Source organism: Nannospalax galili, unplaced genomic scaffold, assembly GCF_000622305.1.
Source record: "Nannospalax galili isolate Female #2095 unplaced genomic scaffold, S.galili_v1.0 scaffold996, whole genome shotgun sequence".
Lineage (NCBI taxonomy): Eukaryota > Metazoa > Chordata > Mammalia > Rodentia > Spalacidae > Nannospalax > Nannospalax galili.
In genome coordinates this window covers 767,273-788,524 of record NW_008339436.1, presented here as the reverse complement: position 1 = coordinate 788,524, position 21,252 = coordinate 767,273, and the positions used below count along the sequence as shown (strand labels likewise).

General features: G+C 51.7%; 1 protein-coding gene across 10 annotated transcripts in view; it reads left to right on the top strand.

Moving 5' to 3' along the window:
- Positions 1-21,252, top strand: part of Camk2b (calcium/calmodulin dependent protein kinase II beta) — a 100,381-nt gene that overhangs the window by 49,209 nt on the left and 29,920 nt on the right. For all 10 annotated transcript variants that reach the window (XM_008834071.1, XM_008834078.1, XM_008834077.1 and 7 more), the window contains exons 3-5: positions 8,593-8,652; positions 17,684-17,738; positions 20,664-20,729. In XM_008834071.1, the coding sequence (XP_008832293.1) occupies positions 8,593-8,652; positions 17,684-17,738; positions 20,664-20,729 (181 nt within the window). The remainder of the gene's footprint in view (positions 1-8,592; positions 8,653-17,683; positions 17,739-20,663; positions 20,730-21,252) is intronic.

Genomic DNA, 21,252 nt, shown 5'->3' with positions numbered 1-21,252 from the left:
TTCCATCACAGATGTACTGACTTCACAGATGGACTCACAGGTGAGGATCCAGGCCCAGCAGGCTCCTTCCTTTGCCATCCCCATCTCCGTGCCTGGCAGCTTGCCTCCCCCAATGCTCACAAGGTGTCTTCTGCCTTAGGGGACAAATTCTGCCCAGAACTGATAGGGAGAAACTGTCCTGATGTGTCAGGGGCCTGGAGGCCAAGTACATTCCAGAACAGAAAAGGCTGGAGGAGAGGGCTGTCCCTTTGCAGAAGTCTGCCTAGAATCCTTTTGTGTGTGGCACCAGAGCCCATATGTGGTGCTCTTACCACAGCTGGCAATGCACCTTCATGTGGCATCATGACGCACAGTCCAAAACGACCCCTACCCAAGGGATAAGCACAGTCACAGAATCTGAAAAACTGGGTTAATAGAGATGCGGTGCTGCAGTGCAGGGCAGCTGAGCATGCGCTGGAGGCACTGCCTGCCCCTCCTGGGGACCCTTCCCTTCCTTTCCAGCTCCCTGGCCAGGAACATGACCCTTCCTCCTCTGGCAGCAGGAATCCAGGGAAGTTTCCTTGGGGTTTAGAGAGTGGAGTCCCTCCCCTTAGGAAGTGCCCCTTCCCCAGCCCCAGGGTTAGTTAATAACTCTTCTGTTCTATTGACCTGACTTAGATTTATGGAGTGTAGGGGTCAGGGGCCCAGCACTGGAAGTGGAGGCTTCCTGCCCTGAGGACAACCACGAGTAACAAAGAGGAAGCCAGGTCCGGGTTACCAGATTTAGTTTCTGATACAATAAAAAATAGTGTAGTATAACTTTGTTCCATATTTCATTTTTATACTAACAATTATTTTAAAAGTTTTCCTGAATTCAAATTTATTTGGGCATCCTGTGTTTTATATGGTTCTGAGGCCAGTGCTCTGTAATCAGTTCATAAACTCAGCTAAGTCTAAGGCTTCTGAAAACTAGTCCTAGAGAAAGATCAGAAATGGAAAGATGGGATGGTGGAGGGACCCTGGAAAGCTAGAGACCCAGGACCAGAGCCCACGTGGGAGCCAGTTGCAGAAAGATCTGACAGGCTCAGGGGTCTCTGGATGGACATCCCCTTAACCCTGCAGGGGCTTCTGCCCTGGATGCTAGGCACTCTTGGATCAGGATGCTTCCATGTCTGGGTGTTACCTGGGGGAGCTATGACCCCAATTCTAGTGTGGAATGATTGCTGCTTGCTGCTTTACTCTTGATCAGACACAGAAGGCCTGACAGGCCAGGCTTCTCCCATGAGGAAAGAAGAGTCTCCAGAGGGTGATACTGACACAAAGGTAGATGCAGAGAGGTCAAGGCCAATTCCCCCTTTTGTACTCCCACAGGAGTCAAGAATTTGGGGTCCTGAGTGTTGGTCTTTACTGGCTAGAGCTGCCCTGTGCCTTGGGTCCCTATGGCTACATGGGTGTGACAGGGTCAAGGCTTGAAACTCTCTAGATGATTTAGGGTGGCTAGTAGCAGGCTAGAGACCAGAACAGCAGTGATGAGGTGTGGGCTGTGTAATGGACTGGGCCACAGCCATACGGTCTCTGTTGCAGGGTCTTTTCTGCTACTGTTTCCCTGTACCCCTTTACCAATGTAAAAGTGCTTCCTAGCCTCATGAGGGCAAGCTTCTGGCTAGAATGCGTCCTAGGCATCCAACCTAGGATGCGTGAGAAAGTCTGGGCAGCAGTCCTTATTTCTGGAAAGGGTAAGAAAGATGTAAGCATAGTTGGGAGACAGAAGCAGAGGTCAGGCACAAAACTATCTTGTCAGGAGCTCTGAGCAGAAATGTGGTCTGGAAGGAGGCCCTGTGGCCTTGCACATGTACACTTGACATTAAGTGGAGGGCCACAATGGCTCAGTCTTGTACCCTAGAGGCCACTGACCCCAAGGGCTCTTGCTGAGTGTCCCTGTGCATGATGTCACAGTGCTTAGTCCACAGCACTAAGTCTCAGCTCTCCCACTGTCCCTGAAGGACCTTTTGGTAGCATTTATGGAGAGGTGGACTGGTTCAAGACCTGTGTGTGGGGACACCTCACCCTAGGTATAGACTGATGGCCCCAGAACTAGAAGAGGAGATGACTGTTCCCTCCCCTGCCCTGCTGTGATTGTTCTACTTGACAGCTGGCAAAACTGAGACCTCAGACTGAGGTCTGATTTATGCAAACTGAGACCTTTGCATAAATCGCCCTGTATTTGTGATCAGTGAGGTAGATGTCCTGTCCTAGGATGATGGATATGACCATCATGATAACTGACTCTGGACAGATAAAATAGACCACAAGTTAGAGTCACATGCACTTGGAGATGATAGAAGTGCAGGCATGTAGGGTCCCAGGCTGCTATTGGAACACAGTGAACCAGCAGGGCCTTAGGGGAGGCAGACTGTGTGAGATCCAGAGGGAGAGGTGGCGCAGGTGCCCACAGGATGATGTTTGCCTCTCTACATAATCCCATGGCTTGCAAGGATGAGCAGGATCTGTGCCCGGTCCTAGTAGCAAAGAGAGCTGCTGTCTCATCCAGAGAGACTGAGTCAAGAGGAACATATGGTTGACCGTGCAAGGCCTTCCTGATTCCTCTGGATGTTATGGCAGGACATGGTATTGATCTTAGTTTTAGGCCTCATCCCCACAGCCTTGCTCCAGATGCCAGCTGAGCAGTGAGGGAGCAGGAATGCCAAACCACATACCTACTTCAAAGCTAAACTATGCCCACGTCAGAGATTCTCATTCTAAGGAGGGCACTGGGAGTGGTACATCAACCGCAAAGACAAGTGACTCTGTGGAGGGGAGACAGTGAGGTCTCTACCATGCAGCCTGAGCGTACTGCAGCCCACAGACCCAGAACTCAAAATGCCAGTCAGCCCTGTGTGATTGGGAAACAGTTCAGAGGCCTGTAGCTCTGTGGGTGGCATTCTTGCAGAGTCGGGTGCCCCACATGGAAGCTGTCAGGGTCCCCTGAGAGCCCTGTATCCTTTCTTTGTGCCAATGAGGTGGAAGGCAACTGCAGGATATGCTCACAGATGCCTCTGCCTTGTGGTGGCTGCTGGCTGACGCTGTTGGGTTAATTGCTGGTTGCCTTGATGCTTTCTTAAAACAAAACATGTAGAGAAAGCCACAGTGAGAGCCATCTCCTTTTACCTCCTTGGCCTATGTCCTTCAGCCTCTAGTTTGGTCCTTACTGGATATTCTCAGAGACCTTTATCCTGGTGGCTAAGCAGGACATGTCCTCCACTGCCTACCTCCTCGCCATCACCTCTACCTGTGACTACTAACTCAACTGACACCCTTGGAGAACCCTTAGAGGAAGGAACACAGGACGTCTCTTCCGGGCCTGCCTAGAGCCAGCATTCAGCAGACAGAAGACATTACCCTGAGGAGCTGTGCGGGGCTCTGTGCTCACTACAGGAGTGATTTTTTTTTTCCTTCATAGGGAATAATCTCTGCCTGTGATGCATTTTCAGCTTCTGAGACCGAATGGGCAGGCCTTACTGCAGTACGCATGGCCTAGGCCGACCAGAGCTGGTTGGTTTAATGCCATGTGAACTAGCTTGGGGAGTTGAGGAGAGCACTGCCAGGAGTCTTCACCTGGGTGAAGTCACCTCTATCTTGTCAGACAGACCCTCTGTCCTCAAAAAAAAATCCAAAGTCAGAGCTTCATAGACCTTCCTAGTGGCCCTAGGCTAGCTAGCATCAGCTCTTAGATCTGAACTCATTTTTGCTGCGTTTTTGGCACCCACCCAGGGTCTGCAGGTGTTTGGTGCAAATACAGGAAGGTGTAGGAGCCATCCCTTCTGCAAAGGTTCAGGATATCCTATGATATCCAACCTGGAGCTCACCACAAAGAGATCTACTGGGTTCCTGAGCACCCTGCCCCTTAGGAGTGTGAAAAGCTAGTGCTTACCTTCCAGGTGGATTGAAGTGCGTTGGTACCAGACCATGCTTAGGAAATAAAACCCCTGGGGTACTGTATGACGTGGATGTTCTGATCCCTCTGAGGCCCTCAGGATGTCCAATATGTATGTGGCTGGGAGAGATGAGAAGGAAAGCAGGACTATGTATGACAGTGCCAGTTCCCTTGGGACAGGTCTTTCCACATTCTAAAGATGTAGGGAGCAGGGCCTTCACCCCACGGCAGTCTGGAGTGTTGGACAGGCACAGCTCTAGCTCTCTAGAGGAATGGAAGCGAGGGGTAGGCTGGAGGGAGAGCCTCTGTCTGCTGTGGCCCTTATTTCTTCTGGACAGGAGCAGCAATGATGGATGTGACACCTCTGCTACCCTTTTAATGGGGAGAGACTGAGGCCCCAGTGGGCCTTGCAAGCAGCTGCAGTTTCCCAAATAGCCTAGGCTTCAGTGGTAAACTGAGCTCTCTTCAACTCACTAAGCAGGGCCAGAGTCCTGTGACATGGCCTGTTTACCAGAAACCTCCAGCTACCCCTCATCCAGTGTGCCTACAGCTACCTCAGGCAGTACACAGGTGGGCTGACATCTGCCCAGCTCAGTGATGTTGGCTTTGAGCTCATGTTTGTATTGGCTGACCTAGCCTTGGGGAGTAGAGCCTTGACAGCTGTGGCCAGTCCCTCCCTAGCCTCCTGTGTGTCCAGGATAGGGCAGTGGGGGCAGGGTCCCACTCCCACTGCTGGCCCCACTGGTAGGGTCCACGTTTCCAGGCCCTCCCCAGTCAAGCTACATATCTCTAAGGGTCTCTCCTGGGACCTGAGCCTTCCTAGAGAAGGTGTGGGGGTGTTTCCCAGGAATTGCTGTCAACTTCCCTGGAGTGAGGCAGGGCTGCCTATGGATGGATGGAGACACACCTGAGTGCCAGGCATGGTGTGTATCCTTCACATGATTTCATTCTCAGTCCAACACAGTCCTTTCAGACCAGACACTGTCCTTGTTTCTGTCATCCAGATGAAGCCCAGCAAAGGGCTGTCACTTGTCCCAAGCCTCCTTGCATGTGGGACTCATATGCCTGTGCAGCCACACATGGACTCTGGTTCGCATAATTTCAGAGGCCCAGGGCCATGTGTGGGGGTGAGCGGGAGGCAGCCCCTCCTATGGGAGTGGGCCTCACATCTCCCTCTCCCTGCCCCTCCCCTGCCCCACCCAGTGTCCTCCCATGGCAGCCTGCAGCTGGCAAGGTTGGGTGCCACCCACGCCCCTCCTGTCCCCTGCTTGTTGGCTCCTCTCTATTGCCACCCCCATCCGCCGTGCCATGAGTCACCCCTGCCAAGGAGCAGGTTGCGGGGTGCTCAGGGTAGAGAACTGGGGGAGAGGAAGGTGCCTGGGGTGGGTGAGGAAATCTCTACCAGCTCCCCCCTCCCCCCATGCCTTCTTATCTCTGGAGAAAGGAAGAGGAAATGATAGTCAGTTGCAGAGATTGACTACAGAAGTCACCTCACCTGGTCTGACAGGCCTGTTGCCATGGCCTCCAGGTGCTATATCCCTGGCACCATGCCCTAGATGTGGAAGGTGGGCTACTTCTCTTGTCCCTAGTCACCAGCCTGCCACTGCTGCCTCTCAGGGCATTTTTGGAATTAAACAGGTTATATCACCTGTAACACTCACAGAACAGATGGTGCCTATCCAGTGACAGGTGCTCCAGAAGGACATGTCACATGTTGTGGCCTGGCTGCCAGTACCTGGGGGCAGCCGCTGCCCCTGTCATCTTGAGGGTGGTGGACACTAGCCCTGTCACTTGTATAGTGACAGCATAGAATAGTCCTACTCCCTTTCCTGAACCCTGGGGGAGATTTACATCAATGGAGCTTGAAAATGGTTGCCTGTGGTCCCTGAGCCTGAAAGGTGGCTTGAGCCTTAGGTCGTGTACTATCCAATCTCAGCTCCTGCAGGTGGTCCAGCTCCTGGAAGTGTGTGACACAGACACTATGGGGTTTTTACTGTGTTTTTCGCAGGACTGTGGGTTGTGGGGCAAGGGAAGCCTTGTGGCTGGGCTCTTGACTGCTTCCTGTGTGCTTCTGTAGTGTGAGCCTCTGTGGCAGTATTTGTAAAAGGTGGTGGATTATTCAGTGTGTGGGAGCTGTAGCCACCAGGCAACCACCAGCCTGTAGCCCACAGAGGACACAAGCCAAGGCTTTGTCATAGAGTCCCTGAGCGTGGAAAAAGGCCTTGGCTTTGAGGCTGAACTGAGTCACCTGCCTGGCTGGCACATGGGAGCATTGCGTGGGGGAGCTTTTTGTGTGAGGCTACTGCACCCTGTCATGAGTCACCCAGCGTGGGTGTGCAGGCTCAATTGCGGCCACTTCCCTTCCCAGAACCTTTGATGGCCCCGAGCCTTGCCCCCACACTAGGCCCCAAACATACTACTGACCTCAGGGACACCTGAGGTGCAGGTCTGACAGAGTAGACAGCCTAGTAGGCCAGCCCTGCACACTGATATCATGGCGGAATCACCTAGAAAAGCTTCCAGCCCTTGGCATCCCCAAGGGTGGAATCTTGGGACTTTGCACTATCATTAGAATTCAGATAGGCGGGTGGATAATTGCAGGCTCTGGTTTAGTAAAATTTTTGAGTAAAATTGTTTTGAGTATTTTTTATTTTGTTATTTTTTTATAAGTGCTTTTATGGGAGTGTAGATGAATGCTGTATTCTATCTGTGGGATGTTTCTCTGGTAGGAGGAATAAATAGTACATCTTTTGCCTGAGTTTCTCTAACCAGCCCCCTGAGTTAGCAGGTATATAGTGTGTGTGTGTGTGTGTGTGTGTGTGTGTGTGTGTGTGTGTGTGCATGTGAGTCTATGTCACTGCCAAAGTGAATGAACCAGCTTAAACACAGCCCTGTATGTACCCTTTTCTTGTTTGGGGTAAAAATTCTCATCATGTCTGAGTTCCTAAAAGGTAGTAGGACTCAAGAGCTCTGTCTGTCTTTGCATTTCCCATCAGAGGGCCACACTTGAGCTGCTTCTACCCCATGTCTCTTCAGCTCCCACACCACTGGGGGCTTGGGAATATTTTGGAAGAGAGCACAGAGCTTGCTGGAGTGGATATTCCAGTTGAAGGAGTAGAGAGTACAGGGCTTCTCTAAACAGTGAGGTAGGGCCTGAGTCCTCTCTCCACAAGGCAGGAGGGTCAGCCTATCCTCCTGTGGTGGAAGGGAAGCCTGCTGAATGTGTTCCAGAGACCTGCCTCTTGTAGGCACAGCTGCCCTGGAGAAAGGCATATGTGTAAAGTTTCCACATGTGTCCCAGACTTTAGACCACACTGTGCCCACCTTACGCATCTGGCCACAGAGAAGATTTGGCCAGGCCTGCCTTCCTGCAGGTGAACAATTTTCCCCAGCATGAGGGACCAGAAGCCTGAAGACTGACTTGAACACCTTTTAGACATCCTTTTTAATGGTCGTCTGCATTCTTTCTCTTCTGCTGGTGCTAGGGAGTTCCTTTAGTGAGGAAAGCACCCCTCTGAGGTTTGGATTGGCACATTAATTATGGGCTTACCTTTCTAGGAGGGGCTCAGCTCTCAGCAGGGGTTGGGGCTCTAAACACCAGCTCCATCCCCTCCCAGTCTTGGCTGGGAGACAGCTGCTGTCCTCAGTGCTGAAAATCCTGCGCGTGTGTTCTCTCTCTCTCTCTCTCTCTCTCTCTCTCTCTCTCTCTCGCTCTCGCTCTCTCTCTCGCTCTCTCTCACTCTCTCACTCTCTCTTGCTCGCTCTCACTCTCTCCTTCCCCTCCCTTCCCCTCGATTTGGGTTCTCTCTCTCTCTCTCTCTCTCTCTCTCTCTCTCTCTCTCTCTCTCCTGAGACCCAGTGGCAGCATTACATTGGGAGGTCTGGTATACAGTCCTGGGGGTGTGGGCCAAGAGCTCTGTTTCCTTGCTGCACTGCATTCCACCACGTGATGTGACTGTTGCCATTCGGAGCTTTCCCTTCTGTTGCAGTGGGTTCTTCTTTTTTGCTGTTATAATCTCTACCTGCTTTTCAAATCCTCCTGGCACCCTTGTTTGAAATGTAAAACTTCTGGCTAATAAATTGCTCCATGTTTGGGAGTCTCAGGGAAGGACTTTCTGAGGGGCACCAGCCTCTGGTGGGTGAACTGGGGGTCCAGTTGTCTGGTGGCCTGTCATCTCAGAACCAGATTCTGTGCCTAATTGGGGAGGAAGAAGCCATGAGCTCTGACCTCAGGGCTCGTCCTTGCCACCACCTGATGGACATATTGTTCTGCAGATCCTTGTATTACCTGGAAGTGAAATTAGGACAATAAATGATGAAGTCAGTGTGCCACTAACAGCACTTTCTGTTCTTTGCACTTATGGAGAAACTTTTAGCCCAAATTTAGTCTACCCACTGCCACCCATTGTCTCTGTCCCAGGCACCAACTGCTTATGGCCCTCAGTGCCCACACCTGTCCTCTCTCTTTCAGGCAGTGATGTGGGTACCCCAGAGGCCAGTCTGGATAGACTCATTCTCTCGTCTGTGGGGTCCCTGGCTAGCCTCTTAGCTGGTGGCTGCTGCACACACTTGTAGATAGGAGCCAAGAAAAGACATTCACAGGGTTCTAACCTGATGTGGCTGCCATGAGTTCCTGCTGCCGGGGCACACAGTGACGCCTTGTTCTTTTCTGTTGCCAGATCACCAGAAACTGGAGAGAGAGGCTCGGATTTGCCGCCTGCTGAAGCATTCAAACATTGGTGAGCTCTGGAAGGAGGGCAAAGTGGGTGGTTTTGCAAATGTTCACAGAGACATTCAGAACGTGGGACCAGTGACTTTCCCAAGCCTTGCACATAGGGAGAGTCTCCAATGTGAGGCCTACTGGTCCGCTCGGATTTGCCGCCTGCTGAAGCATTCAAACATTGGTGAGCTCTGGAAGGAGGGCAAAGTGGGTGGTTTTGCAAATGTTCACAGAGACATTCAGAACGTGGGACCAGTGACTTTCCCAAGCCTTGCACATAGGGAGAGTCTCCAATGTGAGGCCTACTGGTCCTTCCAGGAGGAGGTAGGTGTTTGGCAAGTGAGCAACTTATCAGTCCTGCCTGCTGCATCTGGGGTAGACGGGAGCCAAGATGAGAGTCACAGGGCTCTCTCTGGCTTACCTGCCAGATCTTAGTTCACAGAAAGCACAGCTGCACTACCTGCCAGTCCCCTTCCTGAAGCCCAGATGAGTCCTGTGCACAAGTAATAAACATGGTTCTAAGAGTTGCGGGGACCCAGGCTGACCCTGGAAAGACCAAGATCTCCAGATCATTGAGTTCTTCCACCACTGCAGCAAGGCCCTTCTGTATATGCACACACTGTGCCCGTTCCTCCCGACTCTGGGCTCTCTGGAGCTGAGGAATATGGGAGCTCAGCACCCATGATAGGGATCAGCTGGAGATACTTTGGATGTCTACAGGTGGTGGGTTGATTGATCTTCGAGGCACTGAGATTTATCAGTGGATTCCTGGACCCTTCACTCCAAAGATTCACCTGTGCCAGGACAGACCCTGGGAATCTGCATTTAAAAGGGGTCCCTAGGGACTATGAGGAACGACCAGATTGGGAGCCTATCTTCTACATCCCTTTCCAGTCAAGGGACTGAGATAGAAAGGGGAAAAGTGGATCTACTTCGGGCATATGGAATTCCTGCTGCTGCCCTCCAGGGTACTGGGAGTCCTCAGCTAGCCACCAGCCCAGGGCTGAGGGCTGGATGGGGAAGGAAAAGCCACCCCCCATTTCTGAGTCTTTTCTGGTCTGAGCCTACCAGTTGATGGAGCCCAGTCTCTTAGATTCAGAGCATTACCCTCTTGACATGCAGATACTTGGGCTTGCCCTGGACCACTGATTCAGGAGACCTCAGTGGGCCCAGGAACCTAGATTTCAGCCATGTCTATGGGATCCTTAGGATCCTGAGTGCCTGCAGCTCAGTGAGCAGAGCCTCAGTCACCTCACCACTGGGCACTGCCCTCTTCTTGGAAATCTTGGAAGATGCCACACCCCACCCAACTCCAAGAAGATCTCTACCTTCACCCCTCCAAGCCCTTGCTCACCCTTTGTTCATTCCCCACCCCTATAACCCATAACCCACTGAGTACCAACCAAAGGCTATGGCTCATACTGCCTGCGTTTACATGAAGCCTTATTTGCAGGGAGAGCCAGGTGTTCTCTAGGTTGCTGTTTTGGATAGTCCTTCAATAAGACATCTCCCTGACCTGGCCAGATACCTGGTATGTTCTGGGTGGGTTCCAAGCAGTGGCCTGCTTCCAGCTTTCTGTCTGGGCTAGGGACAAGTGGCCTCTGGAAGTCTTTGCAGCAGCTTCTTTCCAGTCAAGTTGGGACCCAACATAAGAACATTTCAAATGCAGACCTGAGGCTGTATGGTTCCCATGGTACCCTGTCTGAAGATTCGGGGCTCTTAGAGAAGGAAAGGGGGAGATGCAAGGGAGATGAGAGGAACCCCTCCCCAATAAGTCTATCTTAAGCCTTCCTTTATTGCCCCCACCCCAGCCTCATCCTGAACAGAAAGCTACCCATAGCCACCCTGGACCATGAGCAAGTGCTGGGGGGCAGGCAGGGGAGTGACTTTGGGAAAGGTAGCCTCCTTACTTACTGGTTAGTCAGGAATCAGTGTGTGCCAGCCTGGGGAGGGAAGCCTGTTTTCCCCTCTGACAATGGAGATGCTCCTGCCCCTCTCCCCAGGTCCTGGAAGGAGCTGAGAAAGCTCACCTGGGAAGCAATAGAAAACATCAAGTCCCCCCTTATAGAAAGTGCCGTGAACTATGAAGTCCGTTTTTTTTCTGAGGCAGCTTGCTTGGTGTGTAGAGGGCAGAGGCCTGAACTGAGGCCTACTCACATGCTCTGAGCAGAGTCCTCATTGGTGAAAGGAGATACAAATGCCCTCTACCTCATAGGATGATTTTATGAGGTATGTTTGCCACCTGTGCTGCAGGACAGATGACCCCAAAGCCTTTGTCAACCAGTCTGAATTATCTCAGCTTCTGTGCTCTCAAGAGGGCTTAGCTGGCTGTCAGGCCTCCACATATCCTATGGGACCCAGTGCAAAGTACAGATGTGGGACCTTTGTTCAAAAGTTATTAAGAATTTCAGAGCAGGGGCTGGAGAGGTGGCTCAGTGGTTAAGAACACTGTTCTTGCAGAAGACCCGGGTTCGAATCCCAGCACCCACAAGGCAGCTAACAACTGTCCGTAACTCCAGTTCCAGAGGATACTATGGCCTCTTCTGACCGTGGGCATTGCATGACATGGTGCACTTACCTACATGCAGGCAATACACTCATACACATAAAATAAAAATAATAAATAAAATGTTAAAAAAAAAACAAGAAGAAAAAGAAGAGGAAGAAGAAGAGGAGGAGGAGGAGGAGAGGGAGGAGGAGGAAGAAGAGGAGGGGGAGGGGGAGGGGGAGGAGGAGGAATTTCAGAGCTGCCCAGGCTGTTCCCTAACTGCAGGCGCAGCATGCCTGCCTTGCTTAGGGCACTCATGGCTGGTGGATACATTCAGGGAAGTTTCTACTGAGGACTTGACTGGAGCCTCAAGATTTATTTCCAAGGTGGCTCCTATGATCTCAGTTCCTCTCCCTGAGCAGCTCCCCATCTGAGCATTGTGACATGGCAGCAGGATCCTCCAGAGCCAGTGATGACAGAGGGAGAGAGTGTTAGTTTCCACTGCTGTGACGAATACCTGCGATAATCCCCTTATGAGGGGGAGAGATTTATTTTAGTTCTTTGTTTCAGGGGCATCATTCCAGGGACTGGGGAAGTGGCTCAGCGGGTAAAGTATTTGTCGTGCAAGCCTGATGACAGGAGTTCAGATCCCCAGCATCTATGTAAAGGCCAAGTGGGCACAGTTGGCCAGCCTGCAATCCCAGCACTTGGGAGACAAAGACAGGAGAGCCTCAGAGCAAGCTGGCTACCTAGACTAACCCAGTGAACTCTGGGTTCAAGTGAGAGACTCTGCCTCAATATATAAGGTGGAAAGTAATTGAGGAAGACATCAGATGTCAACCTCTGGCCTTCATGTGCAATAGCACATATACAAGTGCCCATGCACATGTGAACATGCATACACACATGCACACATACCACACACACACACATATACATACACACTTAAAAGATATCAATCCGTCATCACTTGGCCCGGTTGCTTTGGGTCTCTAGTGGGAGCAGGTGGTGGAGTAGGCCTGTTCATCTTATACATGGCAGCCAGAAAACGGAGGAGAGAATAGGTGTCCCAAGATCCCCTTCAAAGGCATACCCCCACTGACCTAACTTCCCTCCACCAGGCCCTGCCTCTTAAATGTTCCACTGCCTCCTAATGGTGCCATGGGCTGGGATTAAGTTTTCAACACATTGGCCTTTGGAGGACATACCCAAACATTGTATATACAGAGACAGCAGAGAAACAAAAACAGTGAGAGACACTATAAGACACGGAGAGAGGGACACACAACAAGAGTAGATTGTCTTTTAAAAACATGTTAAAAATACATAGCAATAGAAACTCTGCCCCATTTGTCCTAGTTTGCTTTCTATTGCTATAAAAAAAAACACTGATGAAAAATAACTTGTGGAGAAAAGGGTTTATTGCCCCTTATACTTCCAGTGACAGTCCATCTTTGAAGGCAGTCAGGCAGGGATTCAGGGCAGGAACCTGGAGGCAGGAGCTGAAGCACAGACCATGGAGGAACGCTGCTAACTGGCTTGCTCCTCTGGTCTGTGGTCAGCCTGGTTTTTTATATAACCCAGGCCCACCTGCCCAGGGATGGCACCACCCACAGTGGGCTGGCCCTTTCCACATCACTCAACAACCAAGAAAATGCCTCACAGACATGCCCACAGGTCAATCCCATAGAGGAAGTTCCCCAGGTGAGGGTCCCTCTTCCCAGGTGTGTCAAGTTGACATCCAAAGCCAACCATGACATTATTAAACAACAACTCCTCATTCCCCTCTCCCAGTCCTGGCACCTGCCAGTTTGTTTCTGTATTTATGAATCTGACCACTCCAGAAACCTCATAGAAGTGGAGCCACACATTACCTGTCCTTTTGTTACTGGCTTATTCCACTTAGTGTGATGTCTTCCAGATTCATCCATGTTGTAGGAATTTCTTCCTTTTTAAGACTGAATGACATTCATTGCGTGGTGGTTCCACATGGTGTTTATCAGTCTATTGATGGGCACTGGGGCTGCTTCTACCTCTTGACTGTTGTGAATGCTGCTGTGACAGGGCACATGGGTATGTGAGTCCCTGCCTTCAGTCCTCAGGGTATACATCTAAAACAGGATTGCTGGGTCACATGAGAGCTCTGTTTAACCCTTTGAAAAACCATATACCTTCTTAATGGCCTATCTGGGTGGCATCACTCCTGCATATTCTGTTTGAAGCCCATATGCAGGACAAACAGTCAGCTTTCTTAGAGGAAATGTATCAGAGGCTTTAGGAAACATTTTGCAGCCACCATGATGAGCGCCTGAAGTCATGGGCCTAATGTCTACCTGCTGAGCTATCTCATTGTGAGTGGGGCTCGTGGCCTCGTCCCAGCACCAGCTATAAGGTATGTTTCCTCCCACCTGCTATTGCCAACTCAAGGGTATCTAGGCAGGGCCTGGCCAAGAGCTCACTCTAGGGTGGTCCAGTCTGCTTCAGAGTCAGAGGGAGGGCTATGTAGATGGAACAGCCCTGAGTGTGGTCTGGCCTTGGCAGTACTTCAAGTACAAGGGAGTAGGTCTGACTGGGCCACTTGCAAGAGCAGGGGTTTTGTCTGGGTCCTTGTCCCTAGAACGGGGCCCAGCTCATCCAGGCTATCACCCCCAGGCTTTGGGCTCCAGGTGGCCTGGCATCAGCAGAGAGCTCCTCAGAGGAGAGGCACAAAGCAAGACTAACAGAGAGGAGTATATAGGCATCAGTAAGCGGTGCCCTGGTGTGAGGTAGGGCTGCCTTTGGGGTTGTCTAGAAGGAGAAGGTCGAATGGATAGAGGGACGCACATGGTCTGGAACTCCTTGGATCCTGTGCCACCCAAGGCAGGTGTCCCCAGGTCAGGCCACAGCCCCTGAGGGTTTTTGAAGGGGCTTTGGGCTAGGTTGTGACAATCAGTTGGTATCTGTGGAATGCTTATTCTGAGTATTCTGAGCACAGATGGTCTGTGCTTCACCTGGGTGTGCCCTGAGCTCAGCACACCATCGCCCGGGAGGTTCCAGAATTCACTGTTCAGCACATTTTATAACTGCCTGCCTTGTGCCAGGTGAGGAGGTCCCACTTGGCTGTGGGTGTTGCCCTCATGGGTGTGCAGGATTTGATCCCAAACATTTCCTGCTGTCCAGTGGCAGAGACCAAGCAGAACTTGGCAGGCAGAGCCTCAGTAACTCCTCTGACTAGGCACAGCTCCATTTGGGAGTCTAGAGCCCCTGTCCTGGCTGAGGGCCCTTAGCAGCGCCAGCTTTCCTCTGTGCACCAGCCCACTCTTGTCTGAGTCTGGCTTGGAAGTCAGCGAGTTCTTGCCACCTGGTTTCAGGACTGAAGAGCTAGGCAAAGCAACAACCAGAGGATGGGGTCCACTGAGGCAAGGAGCTTGAGAGGCTGAGGAGAAAGGTTACAGGAACTGCAGCCAGGACTGCTGATAGCCCACTGTTGACATCAAATGCTTGATTCTGAAGGCAAGGGCTAGTGCTGCTGCGAGCCACAGGAATCTCAGGTATCCAGGAAAGGGTCCAAGGGACTTGTTGGGAAGAGCAGAAGGATCCCCAAGTCCCCTTATTCTTGGATGCTCCAAGGCCCTTTGCTCCTAGACAGCTGCAACTCCAGCCAGATTGGGCCTTTGAGCCCTGCCCGGTAGGGGTACAACATGAGGGCAAGGGGGTCCTCACAGCAGAACAGGAAAGGGGCACAGTCATGCCCTGCACGCCTCTCTCCTGGGAGGCTGAGATGGGTAGGTTAGCCTTGGGTGAGATTTGCCCCTGGTAACCTGACTCGGGCCCTCCTGGCAGACCTAGCTAGGAACTGCAGAGGACTTACCCATCACCACCTCTGTAGTAGCCTAGTGTCATTTGCTTACTGTTTTAAATAGATTGTCAGGGGCTGGAGAGATGGCTCAGCGGTTAAGAACACTGGTTTTTCTCACAGCAGACCCAGGTTCGAATCCTAGCACCCACATGGCAATTAACAACTGTCTGTAACTTCAGTACCAGGGGATCTGACAGCCTCTTCTGTCCTCTGCAGGCATTGCACGACATGGGTGCACTTACCTACATGCAGGCAATACATGCATACGCATAAAATAAAAATAATAAATAAAATATTTAAATAGATTATCACAATTCACTTTTTTCCTTAGCCTTGTCTGTGAATTCACGAATCTGATGTGCTAGTTAGGTTTTCTTCTAAGCCATTGAAACAAGCACCTGTTTTAAAAATATGAATACATTTTTAATGGTGCCCATATACCTACTGCCTCAACTCTACACACCAGCTCCCTGCAGTTCATGCTGAGGGAGGAACCTATGTCCTAGTATGGAGATGGAACCTTCCTGGCCCAAGCTTCTCAGCCTCTGCGGAGGTGTGTGGCTGAGGACAGGCAGCACCCACCAACAGGTCTTTCCTAGGGCACCCAGGGGGCAGTGAGGCAACTTCAAGGACCACTGGGCCTCCTCTGGAGCAGTGTCTTCAAGGGTAGATGGAAGAAAGCCCTCCCATTATAACTCCTGAAACTTTCTCTGCTCAAAGTTCCTGAGTTGGGACAGCTCAGACAGACCACCACCCTGATGGGCCCCCACTGGAAAGAAATCAGAGAAGAATGAGCTTTGGCTCAGCTCCAGGGATTTTGTTGGCAAGGAAGGTCCTTGAAAGGAGGCATTCGAATCTGTCTTGTCTTAGAGAGACACAGGCCAGTCTTGTCTAAGTGGGGGCCCAGGTGGGAATAGGGAGGCCAGGTTGAACAAATGTGTCCTCACTGAAGAGCTCTGCCTGGCCAAGAGAGCTGACAAGGATATGGGCCTCAGAGAATGGGTCTGGGCAGGGTCAGGGGAGAGAGACTGTGCTCAATATGACTTCTGCTGGGCATTTCCCTGGGCTTCAGAAAGCAGCCCAGGTCCCTAAGTGGCCTCAGACTCCAGCCTCAGATACCTAAGGTTCCTCATACCCAGCGACAATGACAGTCACGGGCCACGGCTCATGACAAGGTCCTGGAGCTTCCCACCAGGTACATAACTCACAGCAACCTATAGGCAGATGGTGCTTCAACTCATTTCACAGAGCAGCAAACTGAGGCTCAGGTGACTGAGAGTCCTTCGCAAAGACACACAGCTAATTTGGTGGCCAGGAAGGGTGGCCCTATGTTTCTTGGCTCTGTGGAAGGACTGAGGCCTATTGGGCTCTCCAGGGTATACCTGAGGTGAAGTGCCCCATTTGGCTGAGGTAGCTGGAACCCAGGGAGGTGCAGAGCAGATCAGCGTTCCTGGGCATGAAGATGCTATTAGGACGGCCCCTGGGAGGACCAGTGCCAGGAGGGAGGGCCCTGGCAGCCAGCTAGAAACTAGGACGGGGGGAGGGCCCAGGAATAGGAGTTGTGTGGGCTGTTTTTGCCTGAGGTCCTGGGGCCCTGCGGGACCAGGGAGAAGGTGGCTTCTCTTCACCCTCCAGCCCTGTGGCCCAGTCTTGGGTAGTGGAAAACAGCAAAAACTTGTAGGTCCCACAAGCGTAGGGGCGAGGGCTGCGACAGTGCAGTCACTGGAGCCAGACTCTGATCCCACCACTCCACCCCACCTTCTGTGGGCTGTGTGCCCTTCCGCTGACTATTCAACCTCTCGTGCTTACAGCTCCCTCTTCTGCAGCCTGGTGGAGTGTTTGGCAGGCTAAAGCAAAGTGCTCAGAGCAGCCCTGGCATGCAGCGCTGTTCTAGCAAAGGGCAGAATCTGCACGTGGGAGAGCAGGGCCCAAAGTGAGTCATTCCTAGAAAATCCTTACTGCTTGGTGCAGGGTGCATCTCCAGCCTAGGAAAGGCAGGCCTTAGAGTGCTTGTCTGACACTGAGACCTCACCGTGCTCCCTCACTTCTTCATCTGTGTTCATGCGTTCTTTATTCCTCACATCCCTGTTAACTCCTGTCTAGCCCAGGCAGAGTCTGGATGGGAACTGAATACAAGTTTGCAAGTGGTGTGGAAACAAGGGCCATGGGGAGAGAGACTGTTGGACTCCCCTGGCTGAAAGACTCTGGGATCAGAACTAAAGGTTTCAGCCTTTGAATCATTCTGCACCTGGTAAACCTTCCTCCAGGCCAGGTCCCTGTCCTGCTGAGGGCAATCTGGAGGTCCAGAATGAATAATGAGTATACTTCATCCAGAATCCTCTCCCATGTGATGCTCCTCAGAGGCTACGGTCAGACGCTAAGCTGTGAGCCATTCCTATATTTCCCTCTCACAGAGAAAAATAGACAGGTGCCAGGGGAAAGGGCAAGGTGCTGCCACAGTTCCATGGAGATCGCTCAGGTGGCTGGGAGTCCTTCCAAAGGTCACACAACTAGTTTGGTGGCCAGGAAGGGGGCCCTGTTTCCTGGCTTTGTGGAGGGACTGGGGCCTGGCCCTGAGGAGGACCCCATGGTGATGGGGAGGCACTCTCTCCCAGAGGTCTGTGTTACTGGTGCTGGTGTGGACCTGGACAGGGTGGAGGTGGGCAGTAAGGGGCATCCTGGGCTGCTTCCAGCTCTTCATGACTTCTCTGTCTGTCCCTGCAGTTCGTCTCCATGACAGCATCTCTGAAGAGGGGTTCCACTACCTGGTTTTCGATCTGTAAGTGCCAGAGCCAAGGACCCTCACCCTTTCTCACTCCTAGCAAGGGACCAGCATGGGGCCCATAGCATCCCTGATTCAGGAACAGTCCTGTCCTCACATCAGGTCACTCCCTGAGTATACCTCTGCAGTGGGTCACTTCGTCCCCATCCATACTTGGCCTGACCTCCCTTGACTTGGTTTTGCACAGGTTTTATCTACAAGTCTGAGTCTAACATCCTGAGGTCGTCTTCCACATAGAGAAGGCTGGTAGGTCCGGGGCAGTGGAGGGAAGATCCCAGAGAGCAGTCAGTGACTCTCTTTCCTCCCTTCCCAGGCCTCAGGGCCTCAAGCCCTGTCACACTGGGCTGGGGCATAGCTAGCTGGCATGAACGTGTGTGTTTATACATGTGGGTGGAGACATGTATGTATGTACACATGTGTGGGAATGCCTGAGCTTGTGAAAGTACGTGCAGCTATGATTTGTGTTAGATCCATGAGTGTGCGTGCATGTCTGTTTTCATGCGTGTCAAGGTGTGATTTAGGGATACATGCATGTGCATATGTGCATGTGAGTGTGTTTGCACGAGAATGTGTATGCAGTAGCTAAGTGAGAAGGCGTTTGGGGCCAACTCCACCTCTCACTTCCTGCTGGATTTAGAAGCGATGATCTCATCTCCCTTACCACTGACAGCTCCTGCTAAGCAGCACTATATTTAGCTGTCCATGAATCAGGGCTGCTGCAGGACCCTGGGCTGGGTGGGGGCCCAGGGGCTTTGGTCTGCCCCTGTAGTCTCCAGGCTACACAGGCAGGGAAGCCCTGCTCTGTGCTGTTACCATGGTTACCTCATGCCCTCCCGCTGCCCTTGAGCAACAGGCTGAGTGGTGACAGGAGGTGCCTTCCTAGAGCTACCTCTTAGCTCTTCCTCCCTCAAATGACAGATGCCCAGGCTATCAGGCATGCAGACCTGAAAGTCCTCCACCCATGTGGGGTCCTCTGGTAGAGAGGCTGGGCTGACCCCACATGGGACTTGGTTCCTTCTCAGATAACTGTGTGTCCCATAAGACCCTGTCTAGAATTGTCAGCCAATTAATTGGGGCTGCTGTCTGGCTGAGGCTGTGCCCTGCCATGGCTTGGTGAGAGGGAGGGGTACACTCACTGTTTCCCCTGTGTACCCCAGACCTACTTCTACCACTCTCTGTTCTCAAGAAACAGGCCTCTGTACTGAGGGGAAGGCCCTATGTAGGACCCCTAGTGGCCAACAGATGGCTGCACTTGTTTTAGGAACTGAGAAGGGAGAATTGGGTGTGTATGTGCGTATATGGCGTGTTTATCTCTCAGCCTTCTGGACACATGCAAGGCAGGCAGCTGTTGGGAGAGGTTGATGATGGTGAGTCTGGACAGAAGACCTGAATAGCCTTCTCCCATAGTTCTGTGGCCTCCAGGACAGTGGGTTCTGGGGTAGTCTGATAGCATTCCAGCAGGCCCTGAGGCCTTGACAGTTTGGAATTCTGCAGGTTCTGGGGAGATGGCTGATATACAACCAGGCCTGGACGTGGAAAGTTTTCAATACATCTGTATAGCCAGAGGAAGGGACTCCCAACAGCGGTCCCAAGTCTCCCACAGTCTCAATTCAGACCCAAACTCCCTGCCCTTAGGCTCTGGACCGAGAAAAGGTCCTCAGGGAGTCTGGTTCTCGGACAGGTGAGGCACCTCTCAGGACCTTCTCTGACCTATAGCCCTGGACCAAGACCCAGTGACCTTTTGCCTAGACTCAAGTCTGAAAAGCCTGGTTCAAGAGTTGTTGTGCTGAGGTCTAAACAGTCTATTACACGGTGCTGGGGATAGCCTGGGATCCAACTCCACACATGTGTAAACTACATGCACAAAAAAAAATGTTGCTATTTTTACTTTAGGATGGGCACTTGCTGGGTTGGGGACAAAGGGAAGAAGAGTTTTTGGGCAGAGCCCATGACCCATATCTCTGATCTCCTCCTGGAGATAAGACTTGTATCTCTAGACTTTAGCCCACCAAGGAGGCCAGTTCCAGGCACCATGTCTTTTGGCCTCTACTGCTTGTGTGAGGTCTCAAATCTGACCCAAGATGGGGGTCATTGAAGAAAAGAAACCATATCTTCTTAGACCTAGAATTAGAGTCACAAATCTGGTATAACACTGGAAGGCCCTGGTTCAAACCCCTGTGCTACCTACTCTGGAGAGGCTGCATAGAATCTGTCAAAGTCATTTTCCTCAGGAAATGGTTATAAGGAGAGAAGTAAAAATAGAAGTACATGTCATCAGATGTAAGCAGGTATGTGCTTAATGAGCTGTTGTTCTAGGCACTACACTTGGATAGAGGTGATGGTGATGGTCATAATGGTATGGTGGTAATGTTTATGATGACAAAGATAATAATGGGGATGGAGATGGTGCTAGTGATGGTGATGATGGGGATGAAGTAGAGGCAGTGATAGTGATGGTGGTGGTGGTGATAGTGATGGTGGAGATGGTGATGAAATGGTAGAAGTGACTACAGTAATGATGGTGGGGGTGATTGGTAGTGGTAGTGGTGATAGTGATGACATGACCGTGATGACAGTGATAATGGTGGTCATGATGGTAGTGATAGTGATGGTGGTGGTGATGACAGTGACAGAAATGGTGGTGGTAGCAGTGATGGTGGTGGTGATGATGGTGGTGGGAGTGATAGTCATGGTCATAGTGGTAGTGATAGTGATGGTTGTGGTGATGACAGTGATGATAGTGGCCAAGGTGATGATGGTGGGAGTGGTAATGGGGATGATAATGGTGATGTGGTAGCAGTGATGACAGATGTGATGGTGGTGGCAGTGATGATGGTAGGTGTGATAGTGGTGACAGTGAGGGAGGTAGCAGAGCACCAAGACTCTCCAGAATCCATGACTATCTATGTGCTTTCCCTGCAGGGTCACTGGTGGGGAGCTCTTTGAAGACATTGTGGCAAGAGAGTACTACAGTGAGGCTGATGCCAGGTGGGTGTGGAGCTTCATACCTCTTTCCCCTCTCCCCTCCCCTGGCTCTTTCCCCATTCCAACCCACTCTTACTCCTTCTGTAACCCACATTTGTCCTGTGCATCAGTGTCTCTTCCAGGGCCCCACAGAGGTCAATTGAGTAGAAGTGTCAGCAGGTCTATAGCCAGCGGGGAGCTCTTGAAAGAACAGCGCAGCTGTGTGTCTTTAGTCGGTACACAGAGGTGTGGCCTGGGTAGGGAGCAGCTGGGCCTGCTGCATTACAAGAGGTGCTCCCTTGCTGTGGCTTGTGAGGGAGGAGAGCTAAGCATCTTCCTGCCTTTCTCTTGGTCTTCTCAGTCCACAGCCATAACAAACACCTCATGCCTAGTCTCACAGAGGTGAGCAGGTCAGGAATCCCCTCCATGGGGTCTTCTCAAGGCCACTTTGGGCCCCACCCAGCATGAGCATGACTATACTCGTGCAGCTTCTAGAAAAGACACCGCTGGTTCTCCTCTCAGAGCCCCTGAATCCTTCTTCACCTCA